Source organism: Platichthys flesus, chromosome 4 (genome assembly GCF_949316205.1).
Source record: "Platichthys flesus chromosome 4, fPlaFle2.1, whole genome shotgun sequence".
Taxonomy (NCBI): Eukaryota; Metazoa; Chordata; class Actinopteri; order Pleuronectiformes; family Pleuronectidae; genus Platichthys; species Platichthys flesus.
In genome coordinates this window covers 5,407,665-5,430,899 of record NC_084948.1, presented here as the reverse complement: position 1 = coordinate 5,430,899, position 23,235 = coordinate 5,407,665, and the positions used below count along the sequence as shown (strand labels likewise).

General features: G+C 40.9%; 1 protein-coding gene across 1 annotated transcript; it reads left to right on the top strand.

Moving 5' to 3' along the window:
- The first annotated feature begins 4,154 nt into the window (after positions 1–4,154).
- mpzl3 (myelin protein zero-like 3) lies at positions 4,155–15,523 on the top strand. The gene is made up of 6 exons (XM_062385276.1): positions 4,155–4,566; positions 6,928–7,094; positions 11,269–11,482; positions 12,976–13,132; positions 14,066–14,135; positions 14,527–15,523. Exons 1-6 carry the CDS (start codon positions 4,497–4,499, stop codon positions 14,605–14,607), a joined length of 759 nt encoding a protein of 252 aa, XP_062241260.1. The 5' UTR covers positions 4,155–4,496; the 3' UTR covers positions 14,608–15,523.
- Positions 15,524–23,235: the final 7,712 nt, after the last annotated feature.

Genomic DNA, 23,235 nt, shown 5'->3' with positions numbered 1-23,235 from the left:
ATCCAAAGCTTAATAATTACATCTGCAATAATGTTGAACTGGTTAAACAACAGTGTTGTTTCTAGATAATCTCATTTATATCCCCAAAGCTTCTTTGGATTTATTTTACAGAGCTGGAACAGCGGCCTTCAAATGATTCTCCTTCTTCAATAATCAACTGTGGGTGAGGATATGAACATGTTCAGATGTTCTTTTATTAGCAAGAATTAGAGCTTTTGCTTCAAAAACAGTATGACAGTCAAATGAGTTATATTTTCTGTAGCATAGCCTGGGTAATCAGGTTTCATGTTTAACACAGAAAAAAACACACATCATTTTCTTCATTAAGAAAAATTGTCATTTACCCAGAATGCAGTGCAACTTGAGGTACTCTTTGTATCATGAGATAGAATGTGATTTATTTCCTTGATTGCAACTCTGTTATCATCACTTCTATCACCCCACTCAAACAGAGCCACACCTCTGTGTGACAAGTTCTTTCCTGTTCTCTAGGGGTTGTCAAAAGGCATTCTGGGATATGTAGGAAATCAGACTGGGGGGGGAAATGGAAATAATCAGTACTGAGCGGAACACCAGTTCAATATTAGCTATTGCTTCAACCATTATCACCTCCTCATGAGGTTTTTAGTAGTTAATATCACATAAAAATGGAACAGTACATTTTTTAATTTCAACCATAAATGACTGCATCTATACATATTTTGATGTCATCAATATCCAACTTTTTTACTCTAACTTCTCCAGGATGACAGCCATACTCTTGATAGAGCTGTTCTCAACCATTCCTTGTTCATGACTCATTTAATAAGGTATTGTTCTCCATTTTGTGTTCAATATTGCATCACACGCAGCCATTTCCCAAAAAATAATAGATTATTATGGTCTTTGTTTGATAAAGAAAGGAACGGAAACTCTGAATATATCCTTCCCGCTCCCTGTTACTACCTGTTATATGTCTTGCTTCATCTCTCTGTCCTCTCTCTCTCGGTCCAATCTGCATTCCACACTTCAGGATAGGTCGTACCAGGCACAGTATCATGGAGGAGCACTGAATTCCTTTGCACATCCTCACGTTTGTGCCCATGTCTCCTTGTACTTATATCTTTGTGAGGACCATTTTGAGGAATGATCTTACATAGTGAGTACATTTTAGGAAAGTGAGAATTTTGGGGAAATTGAGGACATTTTTGGTTGTAACTCTGACAAAGGGCTCTGTGAGGGTTAAGACTTGCTTTTAGGGGTAGGGTCAAAATTAAGTTTTGTCTCGGAACTTTGTTGTAATGCTTAAGGTTCGGTTAAGGGTCTCAGGAATTAATTATGCCAAATAGTGTCCTCACTAAGATAGTAGTACAAGAATGTGCTTGTGTTTGTTTGTTTTCGATCGAGGTTTCACTGATGTTGAGGGGACCTAAATCTGTTTACAGTCACATTATGAGAACTGCTCTACCTTCTAGGGGACAAAACAACAAGTCCCTTTAATGTACAACCTTTACATTTATGAGGTAAAGACATGTTTTAAGGTTAGTTTCAGGTTAGGTTTGGGTCAGGGTTAGGCAAGTAGTAGATTAACTATGGTTAGAGTAAGGCTCTCATAAGTCTATGAAGTCATAGAGACACAATTTTGTGTTTGTGTGTGTGTGTGTGTGTGTGTGTGTGTGTGTGTGTGTGCGTGTGTGGGCGAACAAAACCCAAAAGCATGAGCTCGAAACAACAGGTTTGCAGCAAGTCAACTCACTGAAATGTACTGTACCTACGAAACCCAATGTTTGACTGATTGACAGATGCAGCTCCCTACGCACATATACACACCAACATGCACAAACACTAACCCATTCAGTCTAAAGGCTCTGATTGCCTCAGTGAGTCGTATAGAACGAAGCCTCTCAAAGCTATTGAAGCTACTGAGTAATGCTGCCTCACCTGTTTGTGACAGGCAAAACAAAAGTTTGTGAAACCTTCAAACTACCCTGAGATTGCTGGTGTGTAGCGATGCACCTTTTCATCAACTATTTAGCACATAGAGGGCATATAGACAGATGAATAAACTGCAAGACTCTCAGGATTTCTTTTGACGAAGGATAATTGTTGCCTTCACCTTTATTAGTCACCTCTAGTGTTGACAACAGAAGAACAGGCCTCTTGTTGATCAGAGTCGCCAGAGAGCCAGCGAGTGGGGAGAGCCTTCATTGTGACCGAGACGATTTCAGCTGAAACTGAGAACATGCTACTGTAACCAGACAGAGAGCCCCTGTATTCACTCTCACAATGCACAACACAATGTAGATCTGTGGGAACATATCCAGGTAAGAGCCATAGGACCTTATCTTCCAAACAGAGGATGGGGCGTCTCTATCAAATTAAAGCAGATAGTGTTGTAATATGGTTTAACACAATGCAGCACTGTGCAACACAGTAATTGCGAATGCTCCCTCAGTATCTAGTCAACCCAAGAGGAAGTGATATCCCTGCCTCAGCGTGGGAATTGTTACAAAATATTATTACCAGATACAATGTAAACACTGTACTTGTGAATGGATGCAGGGAGGTGGACGCCTGTGTCACTCCACCACATCTTTATCTCATATCGGAGAGGATGTTCACAAAGGTTTGCAAAAAAATGTCGGTTTGGAAGGAGCCAAACACCTTAATCAAAGTAGGGTCAGGTAAGAGCATTAAAGAAATGTGTACATTATTACATCTGGGAAGTTTGATTTGTGTCAAATTTGTGATTCATTTTCACATGGTCACATAGTCCATTAGAGTCTCCAGGTGGCCTGTTCACTTTAATGAACTCATTAACAGCACAAGATTCTAAATTAGTTTTCACGATACAATTTGCTTATTTTCTTCAAAATTGCTTTGACTATTGTTTTTCCCCTCATGACACCACATTGTTATCTATTCAACTCTAATAAAATATTTTCTTCACGCATTACGTTTCTGTTGAATATTGATTCAGTCTGTGGCACACAGCTGCACCACAGTGTCGCAGAGAGCAGAGCCCACAGCAATTGGGGATGCTGCTCTCATTTTCTATCCTCTGATGATGTGTCATGAAATGAAATGAGGTTATGCAACACGATTACGGCGTCTCTCCTGTCAGTATTGAGGAAACGCTCTTGGCTAGACCAGATGGATGGGAGGATGTAGCCGACAATCCCGACCAAATAAATGTGTAAATAAACTTCAAAAGGACTTTGTACAAACACGGAGAGGAGATATACAAGCATTACACCCGAGTGCAACTGAACCAGCAAAGACTAGTAAAACAAATATCTTCTCCCATTAGGGATAATTACAACAGAGAAGACAGAGATCGGGGACAGGGATTGTGAAGTAATATGCCTAGAAATAGCAGGGGAGACCCATGAGAGCGTCCATGGTTTAGCAGAGGAGCTGACTGGGGAGATAACACGAGGAGGACCTGGGCCTCGGGCCTCAACACGGTGGGTTCACATGAGGTTATGGAGATGGGACACTGTACTTTATTTTAAAAGGGTGTTACTTTGGCACATGCTGGTTTTAGATAGTTTATTGCCTTTGCTCTAATGCTTATAACCAACATCCTCAACCAAATTAAACCCAGTGTAATTTTCCGAAAGGAGGCGCCTTTCCTCTCTAGTGACTTGTGCAGGGCCGACTTTGTGAATGCAGTGTTAACATATTAGCCAAACAGAACGTTACATCATTACATTCTGCAGTAATTTAAACCATATGACACCATATTATGGTGCTGATGATGATAACATTGTAGCAGTAAAAATAAAGCCCCATAAACTCCCAGTGACAGTTGTATTTTACACAGAAAGGTGTTGGTACTCTCATTGGTATAAATAGACTGTACAAAATATTAGAAATATGTCTTTGATTGGTCTATGATAATTCTAAATTATGAGATAAAAAAGGGAATTATGAGATAGTGAATTAAAATTTTGAAAAAATAAATCCTCATTTTGAGATACCATGTCATTATTTTAAGATACTAATCAGAGTTACAAAGACATCATCGGATTTAGTGATTCATCTATTGAGTCAATATTTTAAGATAGTAAGTCACAATTTAAGGGTTAGTCATTACTTTGAGAAAGTTACTCATTATGATGACCTGCAGGATTTCTTGGAACACCGTGTCAGAGAGGAGTTTACACAGGTTGTCTTCTCTGAGGTGGCGGACAGAGGATGACACTGAGGTGGTTTTTGGTGGGATTATAATCCCTCTGCGGACTGGTGACCATCACAGTATCTTCTCCTCTTCCTCTCCTGCCTCTTCCTCCTCAGCTGTGTAGTGATTGTTGCTTTTCTCCCTTTGCTCCAGCAGCGGCTCCACTTCCTGATACACCTGTTTATCAGGTAGGATCGGGAATGTGCCTCCGCCGCGGACACTCTGAGTCATGACGCCGCAGACTATGGACGCAAACTCACCAGCGCCTTGACGCAGCTCCGTCTTTTCCTCCATTATTATTATATAATTATTAGTGTTATCGTCTCGGACTAAAATGCGTCGACTGCGCCAGGGGAACTCCGCTGTGACCGTGGTGTGGCTGCTGTGTGCGCTCGGCTGTTTGGGTGAGTAAACACACGAGAGGCCGCCGCCGCTCCGCGTTCATGTTTCAACACAAGTTTCACCAGAGGAACCAGGTCCGGCTCCGTGTTGGTTCATGTAGCAGGCCTCTGCCAGTCACCTGATAGTCAGGATACTTTTATTTACGTGAAGTTAGAAGTTTTGACACAAGTTTACAGTCCACTTGGTTCATTTGAATTAAACCCAAAGGGAAGAACAGGTTTACTGAGGAGTAAAGTCTACAGCTCTTTGCACTCAAACGCCATTTTAAGCCTGCCCTAGTTTTACCAGTAAGTAACAGACAACGTATCCACACCTGGGAATAAAAGGTCCCAAGTCTTGTGCGTTTCACATGCACACACACACACACACACACATCTTTCACATGTAAAACATGTGGTGAACTTCACTAGGAAGTTGTAGTAAACTGTGCCTCAAAAACGAGACCTATTTGTTTGTCAATTCTTTATTTTAGTTTTGTGGGAATGTGTCAACACCTGACCTCAGGAGTCAAGTCAGTCTCCACAGGATGGTGTCAGGGGGATTCAGACAACTTGTAAGCAGTACGTCAGGAGGTGTCCCTGCACCGAGGAATACTCACATTTAACAGGCTGTAAACTGTCGGCTGGTGAAGGTATCATCATGAAAACATCTGTCCAATACTGGCTTCAGTGTGTCTGTGGCTCAGTCACAATACAAGCCACACTGTGAGCAGGGCAGCACAACATGGTGATGTTGTCCTCCTGACTTCTTTGTTTAGTTTTTCTTTTCTACATATAAATGTCAAGATATCTTGTGGTCGGCCATATCAGCATCACCACTGACGAGCTTCCAACTTCCCAGTCCCACTGCTTATCACCAGATTGACAGCATCCATCCTGTCTTCAAGTTAAAGAGCGCCTCGGTCTGCTTGATATCCACTTCTACCAAGTGATAGCGTTGTTCATGCTCCCCCTGGGGGTCTCTGCAGATGATTCTGGCTGATTGCATGATATCTCTCACACTATTTTCTGTAAGATAAACTTTGTCCTCATCACGGCTGTGGGGTCTTTGATGGAAACAGTGGTGTCAGATATATCTGCTGATTGCCGGGGCTCACTTGGCTCTCGGTTAATCCTCAGTGAGAAGATGGTTTGAGGCCTTTGCTTTGAAATGGGATGGGCTTTCATTTATGCTCAGTAAGACTGTGTGTGAAACTCTCTGATGTTGTGTTGAGGCTCGAATACAGCAGTTTTTATAGCTTCATGTTTTAAGGCCATGAACCGAGTGATACATTTAAGGTTATAATAATTTGATTCGTATCAATGTTAGCGGCAGGGTCTTTCAGTTGATGAGTCTGTGCAATAATTTGGTCTCTACAGCTTTTTGATGGAGAGCTATGAAATTTGCATCGTATATTCAAGGTCCCAGGGGGGTTAATTCCAATGCCCTTAGTGCTTTGCCAACGTTTCATCCAGCACCACCACCAGGCTATTTTTTTTCAGGGAAATAAGATATTCATGGTTCCCAGAGGATAAATCCCACCATGTTCACCATCCCCTGGCTTTATTCGCCTCTAATCCATCCATGAGGTGGGTGTCCTCGGTTTTTGGAGTAAATATGTTGAGGTAATTGAAGGAACACCATGACATCTATTTCAGGTGTTGCTACCGTCAGGATGAATTTTATCGAATTCTGTGACCCCCTGATTTTTCATGTAGAGCCACCACCACATGAGAGTTTCACCAGTGCTTTGCTTTAAGACAAACACACGCCAAATTAAAGCATGTCCATCTTCTCAACTGTACTTTGCGTTGCGTGCTAATTATCTAAATTCAGCTCAAAGCACGACGTGTGTATTTTAGTCTCACAGAGCTGCTAATATGGGTGTAGAGTCTAGCTCCATATTCTCCATAAGAAATGAATTCAGTCTTCATGGCCTGGAAGCAGTCTGTGTCTTTAGTGAGTTGTCTCAGCTCAGGTCGGCCTCCCTTGGCGTTGTGAATGTGTAACACGATCTACATCTGGTGACAAACACAGGAGCAGAAGCTTTGTGTGGAAGTGAAGGTCCCTGATCCGACAGAGGTGTAGCAACAAGTCTGTCAAAAACAACAAGGCCAGTGGGAAACTTCTATCAGACTGTTCTCAGTTCAGTGTTTACTAGGAGGGATTTGCTTTGCTGACGCCTCGTGTTACAACAGTGTGTGGGTATTAGTTAATGCTATCATCTTTGCTTATATAATAGATTAGTAAAATGTCCCTCCCATGTATTCTCTCTGTCTGCCTCTGCTCTCTTCCTTGCTCTCAGTCTTCCTGAACACCTTTGACATGTAAATATGCACATATCAAATATCATCCCTGACCTTCTTTCTGCTCTTCACTTTCAGTCCCTCCTCTAGTCTCCTCCATCTTAGTGAGTTCTCCGGCAGAAGTCCATGCGTCTAGCGGGGACACTGTCAAGTTGTCGTGTGCTTTCACTTCCACCAGCAGGCCAACCAGTAAGATGACTGTTGACTGGTCTTACAGGCCCCAGAGTGGAGGCCCACCACAGACAGTGAGTATACATTCATCAGAACAATGCTGTAGTATAGACCTGGTGGCAGGAGGTGTTTAAATTAACATGTCTATCTAAAGTCTATCCATTCTAAAAGTTGAGATGCTCTCTCTTAGTTTTACTTTGTCAAGAACAGTTTGAGAAAAAACTTCTATTGTGAGGTTAATGTTTAGGAAAACCAAGACTGAGCAGCACACGAGCTGAACTCTGGTGCCGTCCTTGAATGAATACATAATTCAATGATTAGTTGATAGACAGGCAAGTTGTATATTTGCAGGGTTAATTTATCATTTATATATATTTTTTTTTAAATGCCAAAGACTCATTACTTCCACCCTCTCGTCTTCCCTTTCTTAGCCTGCTATGACCGTGACTGAATATTTTGGTATTTTGGACTACTGCTCAAAAAGCGAATAATTTCAAGACGATACATTTTGCTTTGAGAAAGAGAGATAAACATTTTGTGACACTGATTTTAGTCTGTTTACCATTGAATCAATATTTTGTTAATAGATATCCTGTTTGTTCCATAGATTGTGAGCTTCAAACTCCTTTTATCCACTGGTCAAAAGATCTATCTTGCCGGAACACAGCCATTGAGTAATGGCAAGTCGTCCTTATCTTAAAATACGTGATCACTATAAGATGTTTCCACTCTAGTAGAAAAGTCAATAACTCCCTCAGATCACAGTTAAACACGTGATGATAGAGTATTAGAACAGAAAGCTTTTATTCTCATTAGAATAAGTAAGAGAAAGCAACACATTGAAATTAGAGGCGTTACTTTGGAAAAACTGCAAATTCAAAAGAAACACAAATTTAAAATCTGTCAATTCAACAAACCGTTGAGCACATAACCATTAAATATGAGACTAATAACTTCTTATAAGAGGGGTTACCCATTTGTCAATGCACAGAATGGATTGATCTAGAAAGGTGTGAATATGAATGTCAGCATATGACGTTTCTGAATTGGTAGACCAAAGAGTAATACATATTCTCTTTGACACTGACTTATTCAAGTTAGTGAGTTGTATGTATAAGTGTAAAATTTACACAGTTTAGGATTAGTCAATAATCAAGAAAATAATCAGCAATGTAAACACGCCTGAGTTTTAGCATGATTCAAGCCTTATATTATTTCCATTCAATCTTCTAGATCTCACACAGATTGTGTACAGCTATGTGACTTCCTATGCTTTCTTCTTTGACCCTCTTTCTTATCTTAACCTACATGTTCACCTGTACACATACCCCTAAGAAGACTTAGCCCAAGTTGCACTCTGTTTTTAATGTAGATACTGTATACATTATTAAGTTTCCTCTACCAGTGTCACCCGTATTCAGCCCGCCACCTTCCAGCACATGCTTTTGTGTCTTGCAGAGGCTCCATCAGGAAACCCCTGCTGGTCAGGTACCTTAATACTCCTTCCTCTGTGGCGGCATTGTGGTCCTGAAATGCGTTCAGATGTTTCCATTCCAACCCATAACTGCACTCAGTCCTCTAACCCCACACATAGTCTGGGTTCAGCTTCAGCCACATAATTTAAGCAGCTCCATTTGGACTTGAGGATAGCCATGATGTGTGGTTCTGCGAAATCGCATTTGAGCACAAAATCCATAGTGTGGTAGCTGCAACTGTATATGCCATCATCTCCTATAGGAGCACTCAGACTTAAGTGGAGGCTAATGTTTTGTGGCTGTGCTGATATGGAGTGCTGTTGGTTTAGTCATTAAGATCCAGTTGTCTTGTTTTAAAGAGTGTAGGGGGAGGAGAAGGAAAGGAGTGCATGGTATATCCATGTTAGTTTGTGTATGTATGCATGTGTCAGCAGATAGTGGGGCGATACCTCACAAAGTTGCACAACTACAATAAAAAGGCGTGTCGATAAGACAAAACCACAAACTGTCTGCATATCCTTTCACAACCACCCCAGCTCGTTTGTTACCCTTTATCACTGATAAATAATGAGAGCCAGTTTCCTGATGCCTAGATGGAACCAAGTCTGGACGTTTCTAATTTCAATTTCCAAGGCTGCATTTGCTCTCCATCCAATTTCATTAGGAGTTTTGGCCAGTTTTTTTGGCATGTGTATCCCCCCCTGGTCGTATATCACACCGGGAGAGACCTTGAATAAGCATGTGAAAAGCTCCGTCAGAAAATATAAGTTTTACTGCCAAAGCTTTAGTGTCAATCCGAAGTGCTGCAGTGCTTCAGTGGTTTGTATAATTACCTCAGACCTGATGAGAATACATTTTGTAGATTGGAGAAGAGAGGCTGGATGTTCAATCAAATATCAGTGGGAACTGCTGGTAATTGGAGGATTAGGCAATGGAATTCTGCTGAATAAGTCTAAAAATAAGTCTATTATGAAGATGTAAAAGCTAAGTGAGACGCTGTTGTCAAGTTAGTGGAAGCTTTTGTTTGAAATTTCTCCGATTTATGGCGTAGGTGGCCCAAGTCTAAAAGTGTCTCTGTCGTGGTCGTACTGCAGTTTTTTTCACAAATTTAAGATGGCTGACATGTTTGTTGCAGACTCGCACGTTGTCACTGGCTTCAAGCTGCTCTTGTGTAGATTAGCTGTGCCAAGTCTTCAATAGATAAGTCATGGATGAATAACAGTGCAGGGAGATACAAGTGTTGTATCTCGACCTGGTTTTACAGTCGGCCTCTCAGGAAAATGATTCAGATAGACACACAGCTGTAAAACTATAAAGCTGTATCAGTGTCTGATTTCATTGATTTCTCAGAGAACAAATCATGGATCTTGATGAACAAAATCTGGCATATTTAGGGGAGTGAGATTAAAAGTTTTTGCAATTTGGTGCAGATCCACTTAGTAAATTTAAATGTGGTTTCATAAGGGGATTGTTGGGCCTTGGCAAAGGTATGCACCCAACTTGCTGAAATGGCACATCCGCTTGAATCCATCAAATGAGTAGTTTGTATCAATCTTAGCTCAAATAGTTTCTCTCTCATGAGAGTGACTGAATGTTTGTGAAGTTTCAGGAGCACGCGTTTTGATAGTGTGATGTGAGTGAAGGCATCTTCTGTGGCATTGGGATTTCAACATACTGTTGAATCCAACATGGTTGTAATTTGAATAAATGCCTTTAGACAACAAGTGGTGGTGCTGATTTTTTTTTTTTTTTTTTTCTTACTTTACATGCTTTCTCCTCTGCTTTGATCAAAAAATGTCTCTGTGGGGATCATTTAAATGTATTCTGATACCTGAACTTTGGAATGGTGCCACGTACAATATCATTTTTTTTTTTCACTTGTGTCGTCTTACAGTTTGTTTTTCAGCTTTTCATTAAAATTAAGTTGAATGTATACTGTATAAAACAGCACAAAAATAGTGCGGCCAGAAATCTTTATGCCTGCATCTGTAATCACTCGTTCTGTTCCTGTTTGTTTCTATCTTCAGTTTTTTTTTTTTAATCCTCTTAGTCTCATGGTTAGTCGTGACTAATCAGGGACTTACACATGTCAATAAAATCAGAAATCCTTGGTTAACTCTCTAATAAATATACTGTATCTTCATTCCCCCTTCACCACCCACAGATGTCTTGCTTTTGAGAGGTCAGCTTGATGTGGGAGTAATGACGGTATGGAGTTTAGTTGTTGAAAACAGACTAATACGTGATCAGATTTGTATTCATACTAGTGCAGTGTCTGTTCTAAACCTGCCTGTTTGGAATGGTCTGTTCTCTTGTCCTGTGTTAATGCTCTGGAGCTGCTTTAGAATTATACCTTGTCATTAGTGTCATTGCTTCCCATCCAACTGGTGCTCTGCCCTTTGCATGTGCAGGGGGGTGCATCAATAAAACCCCGACCTCACAGCAAAACACCAATGATTCTGCTATGGAAGACCTAAGATATGTCATTTTACACCCAATTATATTCATATTTATCAACAAAGATATTCACTAGAAAGACATTTCTTATTTTTCACTCTTAATATCTCAGAGGAGACAGGGAAATAAGGAATGTCTCAGTGCATCCCTTCACATAGGGGATTTTTCTCTTATTTGTCCAGTTTTGCAAGTCACAGAGTCAATACATTGTGTGTTAAGTAAATTTGTATTAAATGAAGGCAAGTTTAATGTCATGCCATCAGGAGTAAAGGCACAAGTCGATTTTTTTATAACTATCTTTTCATTTTTCTTTCAGTTTTTCCACTTCTCCTCAAAGGCGTTCCTTCCATCAGACGGTCAGTTCGCTGGTCGTATTGAGTGGCAGGGAACCCCGGCGCGAGGGGAAGCCTCCATCTCGTTGATCAACACCACGTTGGGCGATAACGGGACCTTTACATGCTCAGTTAGAAACCCTCCTGATGTCCACGGGTCCCCAACTTCACACACAGTACTCACAGTCACACCAAAAGGTAGGATTAAACACACATATGCTGGAAATTCTCCACATTTCATAATAAAAAGTACACAATTATTTGACTTCCTGCAGCCTTTTCAAAGCTAACTTGAATGCATGTAACATAACAGTGTATTACAAAATCAAATCTTGACTCTTATAATGTAGTCCCGATGCATTCTTGATTAAAATTCATATGTGTAAAGGTTCACACTCCAAGTTGTCTGTGTTTGGCTTTGCCCCACAATAAATTGTAAACTGTATACTATGCAGAGTCTGCTCTGGGAGGAAGTAGCTTCTACTGCCAGACCCATTTTTTGCAGCAGACTAATCCAAACATGTCTTCAGTATTTGTACAAGCTTGTCATGATGTTGCCTGTGTGTTTGCCTGCCTCTGCTCAGAGCACAGTGCTGGTGGTTAGATGCTGGGAAGGAGTAGGGGAGTAATGATCCGAAATAACTTACCTACTTTTACTGATTTAAACTGGTTTTGACATGCATTTACATTACATATCATTTAGCTGAGGCTTTTATCCAAAGCGACTTACAATAAGTGCATTCAACCATGAGGGTACAAACCCAGAACAACAAGAATCAAGAAAGTACAGTCTTCTTTAAGAAAGCTAAACTACAAAGTGCTATATGTAATTTTGTAGACATTTGTAGACGGCATTATACTAAATTATATTAAGGGAAATATTTTGATACTTGATTTTCTTGTTGAAGGGGTAATATAGATATCAGTCTCTCATATCTGCAGTAAATATGAAAAAAATAACCTTTTCCACTGATCAGAAACCCACTACCACTTGCTGGCTGGCTTCAGTTTGCGATGGTAAAGGAAACAATCATAATTCACTCTCAGGTCAAATGACCCTGCAATAGACAAATATTTTTTATCGACTCCCATCGGCAGTGATGGAAAGGTGACACCCGTGTAAACCCTCCCATTTGACCAGACGGCGAGATGAGAGAGCTTCCCAGTTTTTGGCATGGTTGTGACTTCAAACATGACACAGCTGGGGGGAAAAAACTTAAAGATAAACTCCTCTACTGGCGATGGGAAAGGAGTGGTTTGCCTTTCCTTAGTCGGGTTTACCCACAGTTCAAATCCCTTCTATTCACACTAATTTAGTTGTGAAGGGGTTGTAAGTAGAGTTACTACAAGCACTGCTAAAGCATACTAGCTTCATCTTTTAATTTCCAGGGCGCCAGGCAATTAGGAAGTCACTGGTCCCAGCTAAGACACAAAGCACCATGTGTAGTAGACACGTTTACTGAATTTGTAATTTCGTGTTCACTTCCATTAAATTGGTTAGACTTTAATTACTGCAAGGGCAAAGTGACACAGTATTACAGCTTTTTTCTGTATATGGTGTGAACAGCTAATATCTGTATAATTAATGCTTTTTTAGTGTGGATGATATCATGATATGATGTCATGTATATGTGTGTGTGTGATGAACAGCTTGTTAATGCAGGTCATGTGACCTCCTACCTTCTCCACAGCCATCAGCATTCGCTTCTCTGATGTTGCTGTCCTGCTTGTTTTCGTCCTCCTCCCCTCTGGTGTCATCACCCTCATTCTGATTGTACGGATAATCTGTCCCAAGAAGAAGCGCAGCCAATCGAAGGCCTACAGATCACCCATAGAGGTCACGGAGGGGTGAGTAGATTTATTCAACCAATCACTGCCGTGGGTCTCCGGGGAGTAATCATAGTTATTGCAGGCTTTGATGGTTATAGATGCTCTCCTGGGTTGCTAATTTGATAAAGATTACTGAAGAATTTAAAATGGAGGCCGGGGTTTGATTTCAGAGAGACTGTGCTTTTTCGAAGACAGGTGCTGTGAATCAATTAAACGTCCAGCAGTTAGATCTGAAACGATCAGATCTAGAGGCAGGTTGACAGAGTAGCAAACACACACTCTGAGGGTTGAAGCCACACGGGTGCTGCATTTTGCTATTTTGAGTTGTGTAACACAGGAATATATTTAAATAAAAATGCTTTTACAAGTTTCATTCAATACACGGACGTGATGATTTAAGGAATAATCAAGAACTCTTGATTACTCAGTGAAAATAATTTTATTTGTAATATTTTGATTGCTCTGGAACTATATCATTTTTCCAGGAACATTTGGAGGAACTATATCTATCAATCTGCAGCATTTCTTTTTATTTATTTTTCCTTCCATTGTTCTCTTGTTCTCTCTGTCTCTCATTGAGGTGACCCTATGAAAATGTCTTCTTTCATCTAGAAATGTAATAAAAGAACATATTGATGCATACCTTGGCATCGATCCAGGCCTGTGGTTAATCTATGAACTCCTGAGTTTGTCTTTCTCATCTGAAGAACGCTGGAGGAGATCGTACGGATCGGATAGACAACAGGACAATGTCCGAAACCTATAGGTGTCGGGTGGTGCATTCAGGAGCCGGGATAAGACATATGGGTTTCGCTGCGTGTTTCAAAAAAGCCTTGTGCATTAAAACCCATTAACAACATAAATACTGTGTCAAAATATGACAAACAGATTTTTTTCATTGTTATTGTGGGTGTCGTAATTATTGACCATTGCTTTTGTCCAATTCATCAGAGAGGAGTATGGCATCCAGCCGCCGGGGGTCAAAGAAAAGGGGGTCTCATGCTGTGACCTATATTTGATGGTACAATACTGAACATTTCATCATTGCACATTGTCATCCAGCCCATAAATAACTTAATGAGACATGTCTGCCAGATCATTTTCACGTGTTTAATTTTATATGCCCTCTATGTCTGAAGACAGGACCTGATGGTGTATTAAATATTGATCGTGTGTGTGTGTGTGTGTGTGTGTGTGTGTGTGTGTGTGTGTGTGTGTGTGTGTGTGTGTGTGTGTGTGTGTGTGTGTGTGTGTGTGTGTGTGTGTGTGTGTGTGTGTGTGTGTGTGTGTGTGTGTGTGTGTGTGTGTGTGTGTGTGTGTGTGTGTGTGTGTGTGTGTGTGTGTGTGTGTGTGTGTGTGTGTGTGTGTGTGTGTGTGTCTTGCTCTGACTGTCTCCTTCTCTGTTTGTCCAGGACTCGGACGATGAAGAGGAGTATTACAACATAGACAAGAAGCCTCCGGTGGATGAAGGCTATGCCGAGTCTCAGTTCTAGAGAACCCTAGGGGTTGAGAGTTGTAACTGTAGAAATCTGGACCTTTTCCTGACAAAGGGGAGTTACAGAATGGAAATCAATGCTTGATTCATGTCGTCTGTGCCATCGTCAACCACTCACGGAGCCACTCTGGTGATGGATTTTACGTTTTGTGGTGACCACCTTTTTATATTTTTGTATTAAGACGAGCAGCGTTATCTGTGCACATCATGATATTCACACAATTAAATACAGTCTAGCAATAATTTGTTTTACCTTTTGTTCACAAGCCCTGAAATATTCTAAAAGCTTCCCAAAAATCACTTCACAGCTTTTATACCTGTGTGCCCTGGGAGAGCAGAGGTATAAATTCTTAATAAAATCTCAGAGTCCGGGGTTTTGATTAGATATTATTTGTTTATTGTGCGTGTCCAAGTCAGTAGCTGGGATCATTTTTCCCATTAAAAACTGATCCAGTGCATGCAGACACAAATACATAGACGAGCACTATGTTTATTTTTATATTTTGATGATTTCAACGTTTCACTCTTATTTTGAAGGAGAAAGATCTGTTTTGTCTAATTTATTGCCTGTGTCAAAGCGGCTTTATGAAATGTGTCCGTTCCTTTGTTGAGCTTTAGTGGAATATTTCTGTTTATGTTCTTAATATTTGGACAGAAAATAAATAAATTGATGTGCAACATTAGCTGCAACCACTATAGCACTATTTATGCTATAGTACTGTATATAAAGTATATTTGAAATATCCTCAGTCCTCTGTATATATCTGTACTGCATGTCCGAGTAGAGTGTGTGTGTCTGCCATCTTAATATACTTTGGGGATGTCTGGACTGAGTCTTGGTTTTGGATTCATAGTTTGCTTGTGTTGATTCATTTTATAGAAATGTTTTTGCTGAAATAAATAGTTTATGAGCAGCTTCTTGTGGCTTTGTATGAGAATGAACATGACGATACAAAACAATGCTTCCAGCTCGTTAATATAAAAAATTTGTTAATTATATTGGTTAACAAAAAGAGATAATTTGTTTGTAAAGGGGAGAGCAAAACAGCCACCGTTTCTCTCCTCTGCTCCCGCTGCGTATGGTCTGTTGCACTATTCATGAATGGGTCTATTCCACTATTTATGAGTTCTTGAATATTCCTTTAAAAACTCTTAGGACAGGCTGGAGTCTCCGACCTCTCGCAAATTGCAGCAGCATCTGTCTCATCTACGCGGTCCTGAGACTCGAGAGTCATAAAAACCGACCGGATAAAAAGCCTCTAATGAAAGGCACAGGTCCTCATTCTGTGCCATTCCTTTTTTTTTTTCTCATACCTCTCATTCATGCTCATTCAGGTTTCAATAATTCACACCTAGCATTGTGAGACAATTATTATCATTCTCTCTCCGTCTGAACTACCATGGCAACAACTTACTGATGTCAGGCAGAAGGAAAATTGTGTGTTTAGAAAACAGAAGAATCACTGATATCTCACTACTGGGATTCGAGGGATGATTAGTTACTATTAATATTATTTATTTTATTATTAACAGGTGTTGATTTCTCTCTCTCTCTCTCTCTTCCCCCCCTTCCTGTTTAAAGGCTGCACATAAAACTAATGGACACTAACAGTAAATTAATAAATCTACTTATGACAATATGTTTAGCAGTATATAGATCATTCCTAGATTAAGAGATTAAGATGCATTTATTAGTCCCAAACACATGCACAGACATGCAAAGGCACACTCATGCAGGTAGGGAAATTTAATCTCTGCTTTTGACCCATCTGGTGCAGGACACACAGAGCAGTGAGCGACCATGTACGGCGCTCGGGGAGCAGATGTTGGGGGAGTAAGGTGCCTTGCTCAGGGGCACTAGACAGGGTAGGGAGACTCTTGGATTTTTGGACAGATTAATCCAGGTTCGTCTTTTTGTTGTTTCTCCGTGGTGTCGAACCAGAGACGAACCAGAGACCTTCCCTGCCCATAGTCTAGGTTTCTGCCACTAGACCACTGCCTCTCCCTACTATTTGACTATTGTTGTATTCCTGACTATATTCTGTCCAGTTCCTTTTATTCCAGAATAATTGAATGCTCTTCTGATCTTAAATTGATCCTGGGTGCACCCTGTGAAATTTTCTTACACAACACATGTCTTTGGTTCTTTAACTTTGAATATGTAAGCATTCAGGATTTTGCCGTAAGCAGAAAACCTGCGCACAGCAACTTTTTATACCACAATCGAATTTGTCGGCTTTATGAAGAGTGACACTTGAGGGGAGCAGACTGATGTGCCTGCTCAGCATAAACTGTAGAGAGGGGCTGCTTTAGGCAACCTCTGGTGTAGATGTTGGCGCTCCATCTATAGATATCCAACCCACAATATTTTACCCCAGAGCAGAGTCCAAACTTCCAATTGCTTCATCCTTTTACAAAAAGTCAAGACATAGTATGATATTTCAATGATGGGGTTTCTGAGCATTTACTACATGCAGAAGAAAATACTATCTATCACTGTTTTTCACATTTCTGTTTCACTGGCTAAACAGATGCACATGAGTTAATATAACCAGTATGTTGTTATAACCATTATACTAGTTTGTAACAAGGAAGACTCATGAGACTGAATCCTTTTCTTCGAACTCCACTAGCACAGATTTCTTTGTGATATTTAGCCAGTCAGCCACACACGTCTTAGTCGTGTCTTTATTGTGAAGCTTTCCTTTGACCATGGGCCTTCAGGTTGTTGTTTTCATTGCTTGCCAGCTGTGGTTTCTCTCCAGCGCTGCTCAGTGAAATCTGCTGAACTGTCAATCACTCTCTCATTTCTGATGTCACGGCAACTGCAATAACCCATAATGCACCACCTCGAGAAAAAGAGTACCCATCAGCCTGCAGGGAATGATGTTTAGTGTAGTGAAGGTCACTTGTGGAAACTGTACATGTTACCATTCATTGCTGTGTAACCTACATATTGTATAAAAAGATATACAACGCTTACATCCAGAAATTAAGCTAAAAGGTCTTAAACACTGCCATCTTGGTGACAACTCATGTTTATATTGTATCAAATACATTACATTACATCCCATTTCCTTTAGCTGATGCTTTCATCCAATGCGACTTACAATTAGTGCATTCAACCATGAGGGTACAAACCAAGAACAGGAAGAATCATGTTAGTTCAATTAGCTTCAAATAAGTGCTACATGTAATTCCAATATTTTTTTGAATAGATAGTTGACCCTCACAGTGAGGGAGCCACAAGCCGATTGCTCGGTGGACGGGCGGGGGTGTAAGGTTTGCCCAAGTCCTCCATGCAGGCTGAGCCCGATCCGTTCGCAGCATGGTATTAAAGTACTCGTCCCCTTGAAACGGATGTGAACAGCCACTGGTGACCAGTAAAGGGAGCGAAAGAGCAGTGTAGTGTGAGAAAACATTGGGAGGTTACAGACCAGTCATGCTGCTGCATTCTGGATGAGCTGCAGAGGTCGGATGGCACTAGCAGGCACACCAGCCAGGAGGGAGTTGCAGAACCTGTCTGCAACAGAATATATAACTACATGTCATATACAGACATAAATATAAACATTTTGTTTTGTCATAGGCTGATTTGAGCCCTGAGGAAGCTTTGGGCACTTGACTATATGCTTCTGCATCTTTGTGTCATTCTTAACATAGGTCTTTGCACAGTATTTGCAAATGTACACAACCTTTCCTTCTACATTTGCTCCACACATGAGATAGTGCACGTGGAATCGGTCTGTAGAATAAGATGAGAAAAAAGCTTTTAAATAAACACTAAAGCAATGCCATAAATATAAATGGTTGCTCAAACAATTGGAATCGTCTTTAAAAATATTTTACAATTGATGGATAAATGAATAGAAAGAGGCTAGATGAACTGATGAACAATCCAATCAGCAAGTTAATATTTTCCCCAGTAATATCATTGAAACTTACCTGACTAGTCCTGCACACTACAGCAGGCCTCAGTAGCCCTGCTGTAGTGTGCAGGATGGAGAAATGCACAATGCAGGGTTGAAATTCAACGTGCAGCGTGTGTTGCATTCCATACATCTTTAAAATAGAGTTTTGAATGATTGAGTGCTCAGCGTTTAATTTGTGTAATTTCTTTTTTCTAAATTCCCCAAATTCCCCAGCTGAATATTCCCATGGAAAGTTTCCCGGAAATTTACCTGAAATTGTCGGCACCTTTGCCACCCTAGCTGCAAGTAACTAATTCTAATATAATTTGTGATAACAAGTAGGCAACCTATAAGAACAGAAACCATATTTGACCTGTCCTTTGACTTCTTAATTATAATCCATGCCCCATCCATTAGCATGGAGGAGGCCGAGTTAATAAAAGGATTTGGCTGTTATGTCAGTCATTATATGGTGTCTATGGTGTAATCAGCACTGTTACTGTCCAGTATGTCTTTAATCGTATTATTTACCCGAGCATTCTATAGCCTCCTGTTTCTGTTAAAACCTAAAAAAGATTTTATACAACACGATTTTCTGCCTCTAAACATGGCACAGTTCATTGATCAATGGTTATGGTAACATTTTATGTTATTGTCTTTCAGCTTAATATTCCTATACAGCTTATTGGTGGATTGTAGTCACAGATGCGGTGACCTTTCACTGTGCAAATGAGGGGCTTCATCACCGTCCGTCTAAAAGGACACACTGCATTGCTGGTGTACAATGCAGCAACTATATCAGGCAATATATGAACATATTCAAACAAATTCAAGATAAAAATGTGATCTGCAATGCACCTATACTCTCCCAGGTTTTCTTCCACAGTTCAAATGCAACACCTACATTATGTTCTACTGAAATATAAATAGTTCACTGAAAATAGGACGACTGACACTGCACCGAAAGGAAAGCACAGTCAAATAGAGAGAGAAACAAACAACTCATCATTAGAAGACGATGGTGATAAAGTCCTGTGGGTAAAACAGATATGGAAGGGGTTAGGGATAACACGTTGTAAACCGGGTGTCCCATTTTTTTTTTAATAATAGACCACACTGTAATCGCAACAAAAGCAATCACAGCCAGTAGCAGGGGGGACTCACAGCAGAGTGTTACCAGAACACACTGTACCTTGCCTGTATTGGCAGGACAGTGTGACGTTATTGATCTCTGTCGTCTGTACAGCAGCATATTCAGCTGCTTAACAGAAAAAAATCCGATAGCTGGACATAGATTTGCATGTTAAGACAAAAAGGCCATCTACTTTAGACTGGGTCAGTCTGCTGTCAACTGCTGGCCAAACTGCTGGATTGTTTTAAAAGATCATCCCACACACTCCCATTCTTTAGCTTCATGAGGCTTCTGGGGATTTGGATTTGTATTCCTCATTTAGAGAACCACAATATTTTGTAACAGGGGTTTTCAAATTACTATTGAGATTTTTATTCAATTATTTCTTACTAGGGCCTTGCCGTTTCTAAACCTGCCTGCTCTCTTGTCCTGTGTAAATGCTCTGTAACTACTTTAGAATTATTTCTTATCTAAAACAGTTCTACAATATACTGTCACTTTGTATTGTTTGTATGCTGGACCTTGTCTGCACAGCTTTTAATTAACAGTCTATGGTGCAGAGTGAAGTTAAGAAACTGTGTGTTTATCCTACCTGGTTTATTTGCAGTAAATGCTTTATAGTCACCGATTATTATCACATTAAACATAATTTGCTGTATTACTGTGTTTTATATTTAAGTTTGAATGATTAACAGAGCTGGTGTTATTTTTTCATTCATTGCATGTTTGCTATTTCAGAGGTCTGTTAAACAATCAACACAATGTTTAGATCCACGCTCACTGCTTTTCAAAATAAAAGCTCTGTCATTCTGCTCGGTATAAAACGTTGGAGCCACAAAACAAATATTGTATTGATACTTTGTGTGGCTGTCTCTCAATGCGATATGGTGATTATCAAGATCATCTGGCTGCTGTAGTTTATAAGAAGACGTAGAACACACTGTACCTTGCCTGTATTGGCATGTAGAACTCGGTCTGTGGACTGACTGCTAGAACACAGAGACGCCTCCACTAACACTGGTCCCCTGTTTGTCCAAAGTGTCATGTCCAAATCAAAGAAAACTCAGCACTGCACTACCCTGGGCAGTTAACAATACACATGTCAAGTGTTGAGTCGATAAGATATACGGTTCATAAGATATGTGTTTCACATACAGAAAGACTTTTGTGGAATTAGTGTGCAGATTTCTCTCTTGCATTGTTTCCAGTGTGGGGATTTGATTCGAAGAGAGTTTGAGTAACTGTCAAGCATTTGTTAAGATTTTACTAATGTCTTTGGATCAAATAATATTAAATTAATGTGAAAGAGAAGCAGAAAGCATATAGTTACAAGAAAAGGATGACAAACAGTCAGTGTATGAGTCAGTTGCTGTGACCAACTCCCCATCATCCATTCTCTATGTGTCTGAAACTCTTGCTCAGGGACTTTGATGTTTTAACAGTGGTGGTGGATAGCGCTCTCTTACAAGCCACACCAAAGCCTCTCACTGGTGCACGCTAGGAAATACATCTGGTGGTGCAGCAGACAACCATTTTTCAACTACTTTTTTTTAATTTTTGTTTCATCATTTGGTAAATAACCAAATGAAAACTGCTATAAAATGCCAAAGCTAACATGCTTAAATTGCCTGTTATCCAGATAATATATTCAATTTGATACAATAGAGGATTAAATATTCACAACTAGGAAGCACGAGCAAATGATTGTTTGACCTGCTCAAGAAATGATTAAATAACCCAGCATTTTAATTTTCTATCAATTATCTGACTAAATGACTATTGATTTCATCTCTGCTCTGGTAACTAATGAAGGCCATGTCACATGATTCATTCGAGTTTCATTCTCATCAAACTCATATCTTTATTTCTCTACTCATGAATCAATTCTTTTGGTGGATACATGTGAGAAGTGGGGTCTCAGACAACTATAGAGGATGTGGACAAAGTCCCTTCTGCTACAGTTGTTCCAGGGGGAGACAGTGAACTGGCGTCTGTTGAGTATGAATGTTAAAGCAGGGCAAACGCTGAGGAAGATGATGCACACTCAGCAAAAGATGATTACAGCGTGTGTGTCATACATTCGCTCTATGGACCATGATGACACATAGTGATCATGTAGTACAGCCAGGTAATGGTGCCAGATTCTCCTGTGTGGTGGCAGGCGACCACCGGGAAAGCTGTGGCTCAGCGGAGGAGGTTAATGATTTCCCCTCAGTGAACTGGATGTGGAATAATCCTGTAAAAGAGAAGAATAGCAGAGCACAACAGGATTCTTCCTCTTCCACCTCCTCCTCCTCCTCCTGCTCCTTCTTTTATCCTATCCTCCATCCTAGTCTACATCCTCCTGTAACCCATCATCCCTCCCTCCATCCTTATTGTGTCTGTAGCATCTGCTTGGTGCTCACCAGTGTCAGAGCGGGGGGCGCTGGCTCTTCTGACACCACAGTTTGTGTTTGTGTGTGTGTATTAGTATCTGTGTGTGTTATATGAAAGACAAATACAGAGTGTGGGTGTTTGCTTAAGCATGCGCCTGCCTACTACACCATAGGGTAATGGTTATGAATGCAGTTGTGGGAATAATGCATGCGTTGTGCCTGCCCATTAAACTAGACTGTGCAGCAAATGTGGGCACAGGGGGAGAGAAAAAAAGGGGGGAGGAGAAAGAGAGAAGCAATTCGGCTGCCTGTCTGCCACACCCAGCCCTTGCTTCCTCCTCCCAACGTCATCCCTTCCTCTCTCCATCTCTCTCTCTCTCTCTCTCTCTCTCTCTCTCTCTCTCTCTCTCTCTCTCTCTCTCTCTCTTTCACACACACACACACACATGCCATCCTCCCCCTCTGCTCTTCTAGTCTATCTGTTGGTGTTTCCATGAGAACAGAGAGCGCTGGGTATGGGTGGGTGGGTTGGTGGTGCGGGTGACGTGTCCTGAGAGCACAGTTCTGTGCGTGTGTGCACGTACACGGTGCATGCGTCTCATCACTGCTCTCTTTCACACGTCTCTCCTGGCAAGAGCCGCTCCTGGCCATGCTAGAAAACATGCAATTCGGACACAGAGCTCACCGGCTCACCGGATCACAACACACTCATCCAGAAGAGTGTGTAACACACAGTCTGAGCGGGGGCAATCAGAGGATTTGTATTCCATCAGGGAGTCTGTTTGAATTGTAAAGACACCTCCTTACGAATGTGAGGGGAGGAGGGGATGCAAACAAGAGTGGTGAGGATAAACAAAAATAAAGCACAATGAAAATAAAGATCTATCACGGCAAATATTGGAGGTATCCAGTCAGTTATTAAGGGAGAGTCTTTTTAGGGTGGGGCCGCAGCTTTTGATGGAGCCAGGCTGAAAGAGAGAAGGAGGAGGAGGAGGAGGGTGAGAAGATGTAGAGGAGAGGAGTGCTGATCTAAAAGAGGTGGTGGGGGGTTCATAACTATGAGTGAGAAGAGGAGGAGGGGGAGAATGGGGGGGGGGGGTAGTGTGAAGCGAAGAGGGGAGGAGAGAGGGGTGGCTGGAGTGAGCGTAAGGGAGGGGTTTAAAGGGTGGGCTTTTAGTCATTGTCAGGCAGCGGGTAGGAGAGAGAGA

Coding starts and splice junctions, on each gene's coding strand:
- mpzl3 (XM_062385276.1), top strand. CDS start 4,497: ATGCGTCGACTGCGCCAGGGGAACTCCGCTGTGACCGTGGTGTGGCTG. Junction 11,483..12,975: donor ACTCACAGTCACACCAAAAG/GTAGGATTAAAC, acceptor CCTTCTCCACAG/CCATCAGCATTCGCTTCTCT. Junction 14,136..14,526: donor GCTGTGACCTATATTTGATG/GTACAATACTGA, acceptor CTGTTTGTCCAG/GACTCGGACGATGAAGAGGA.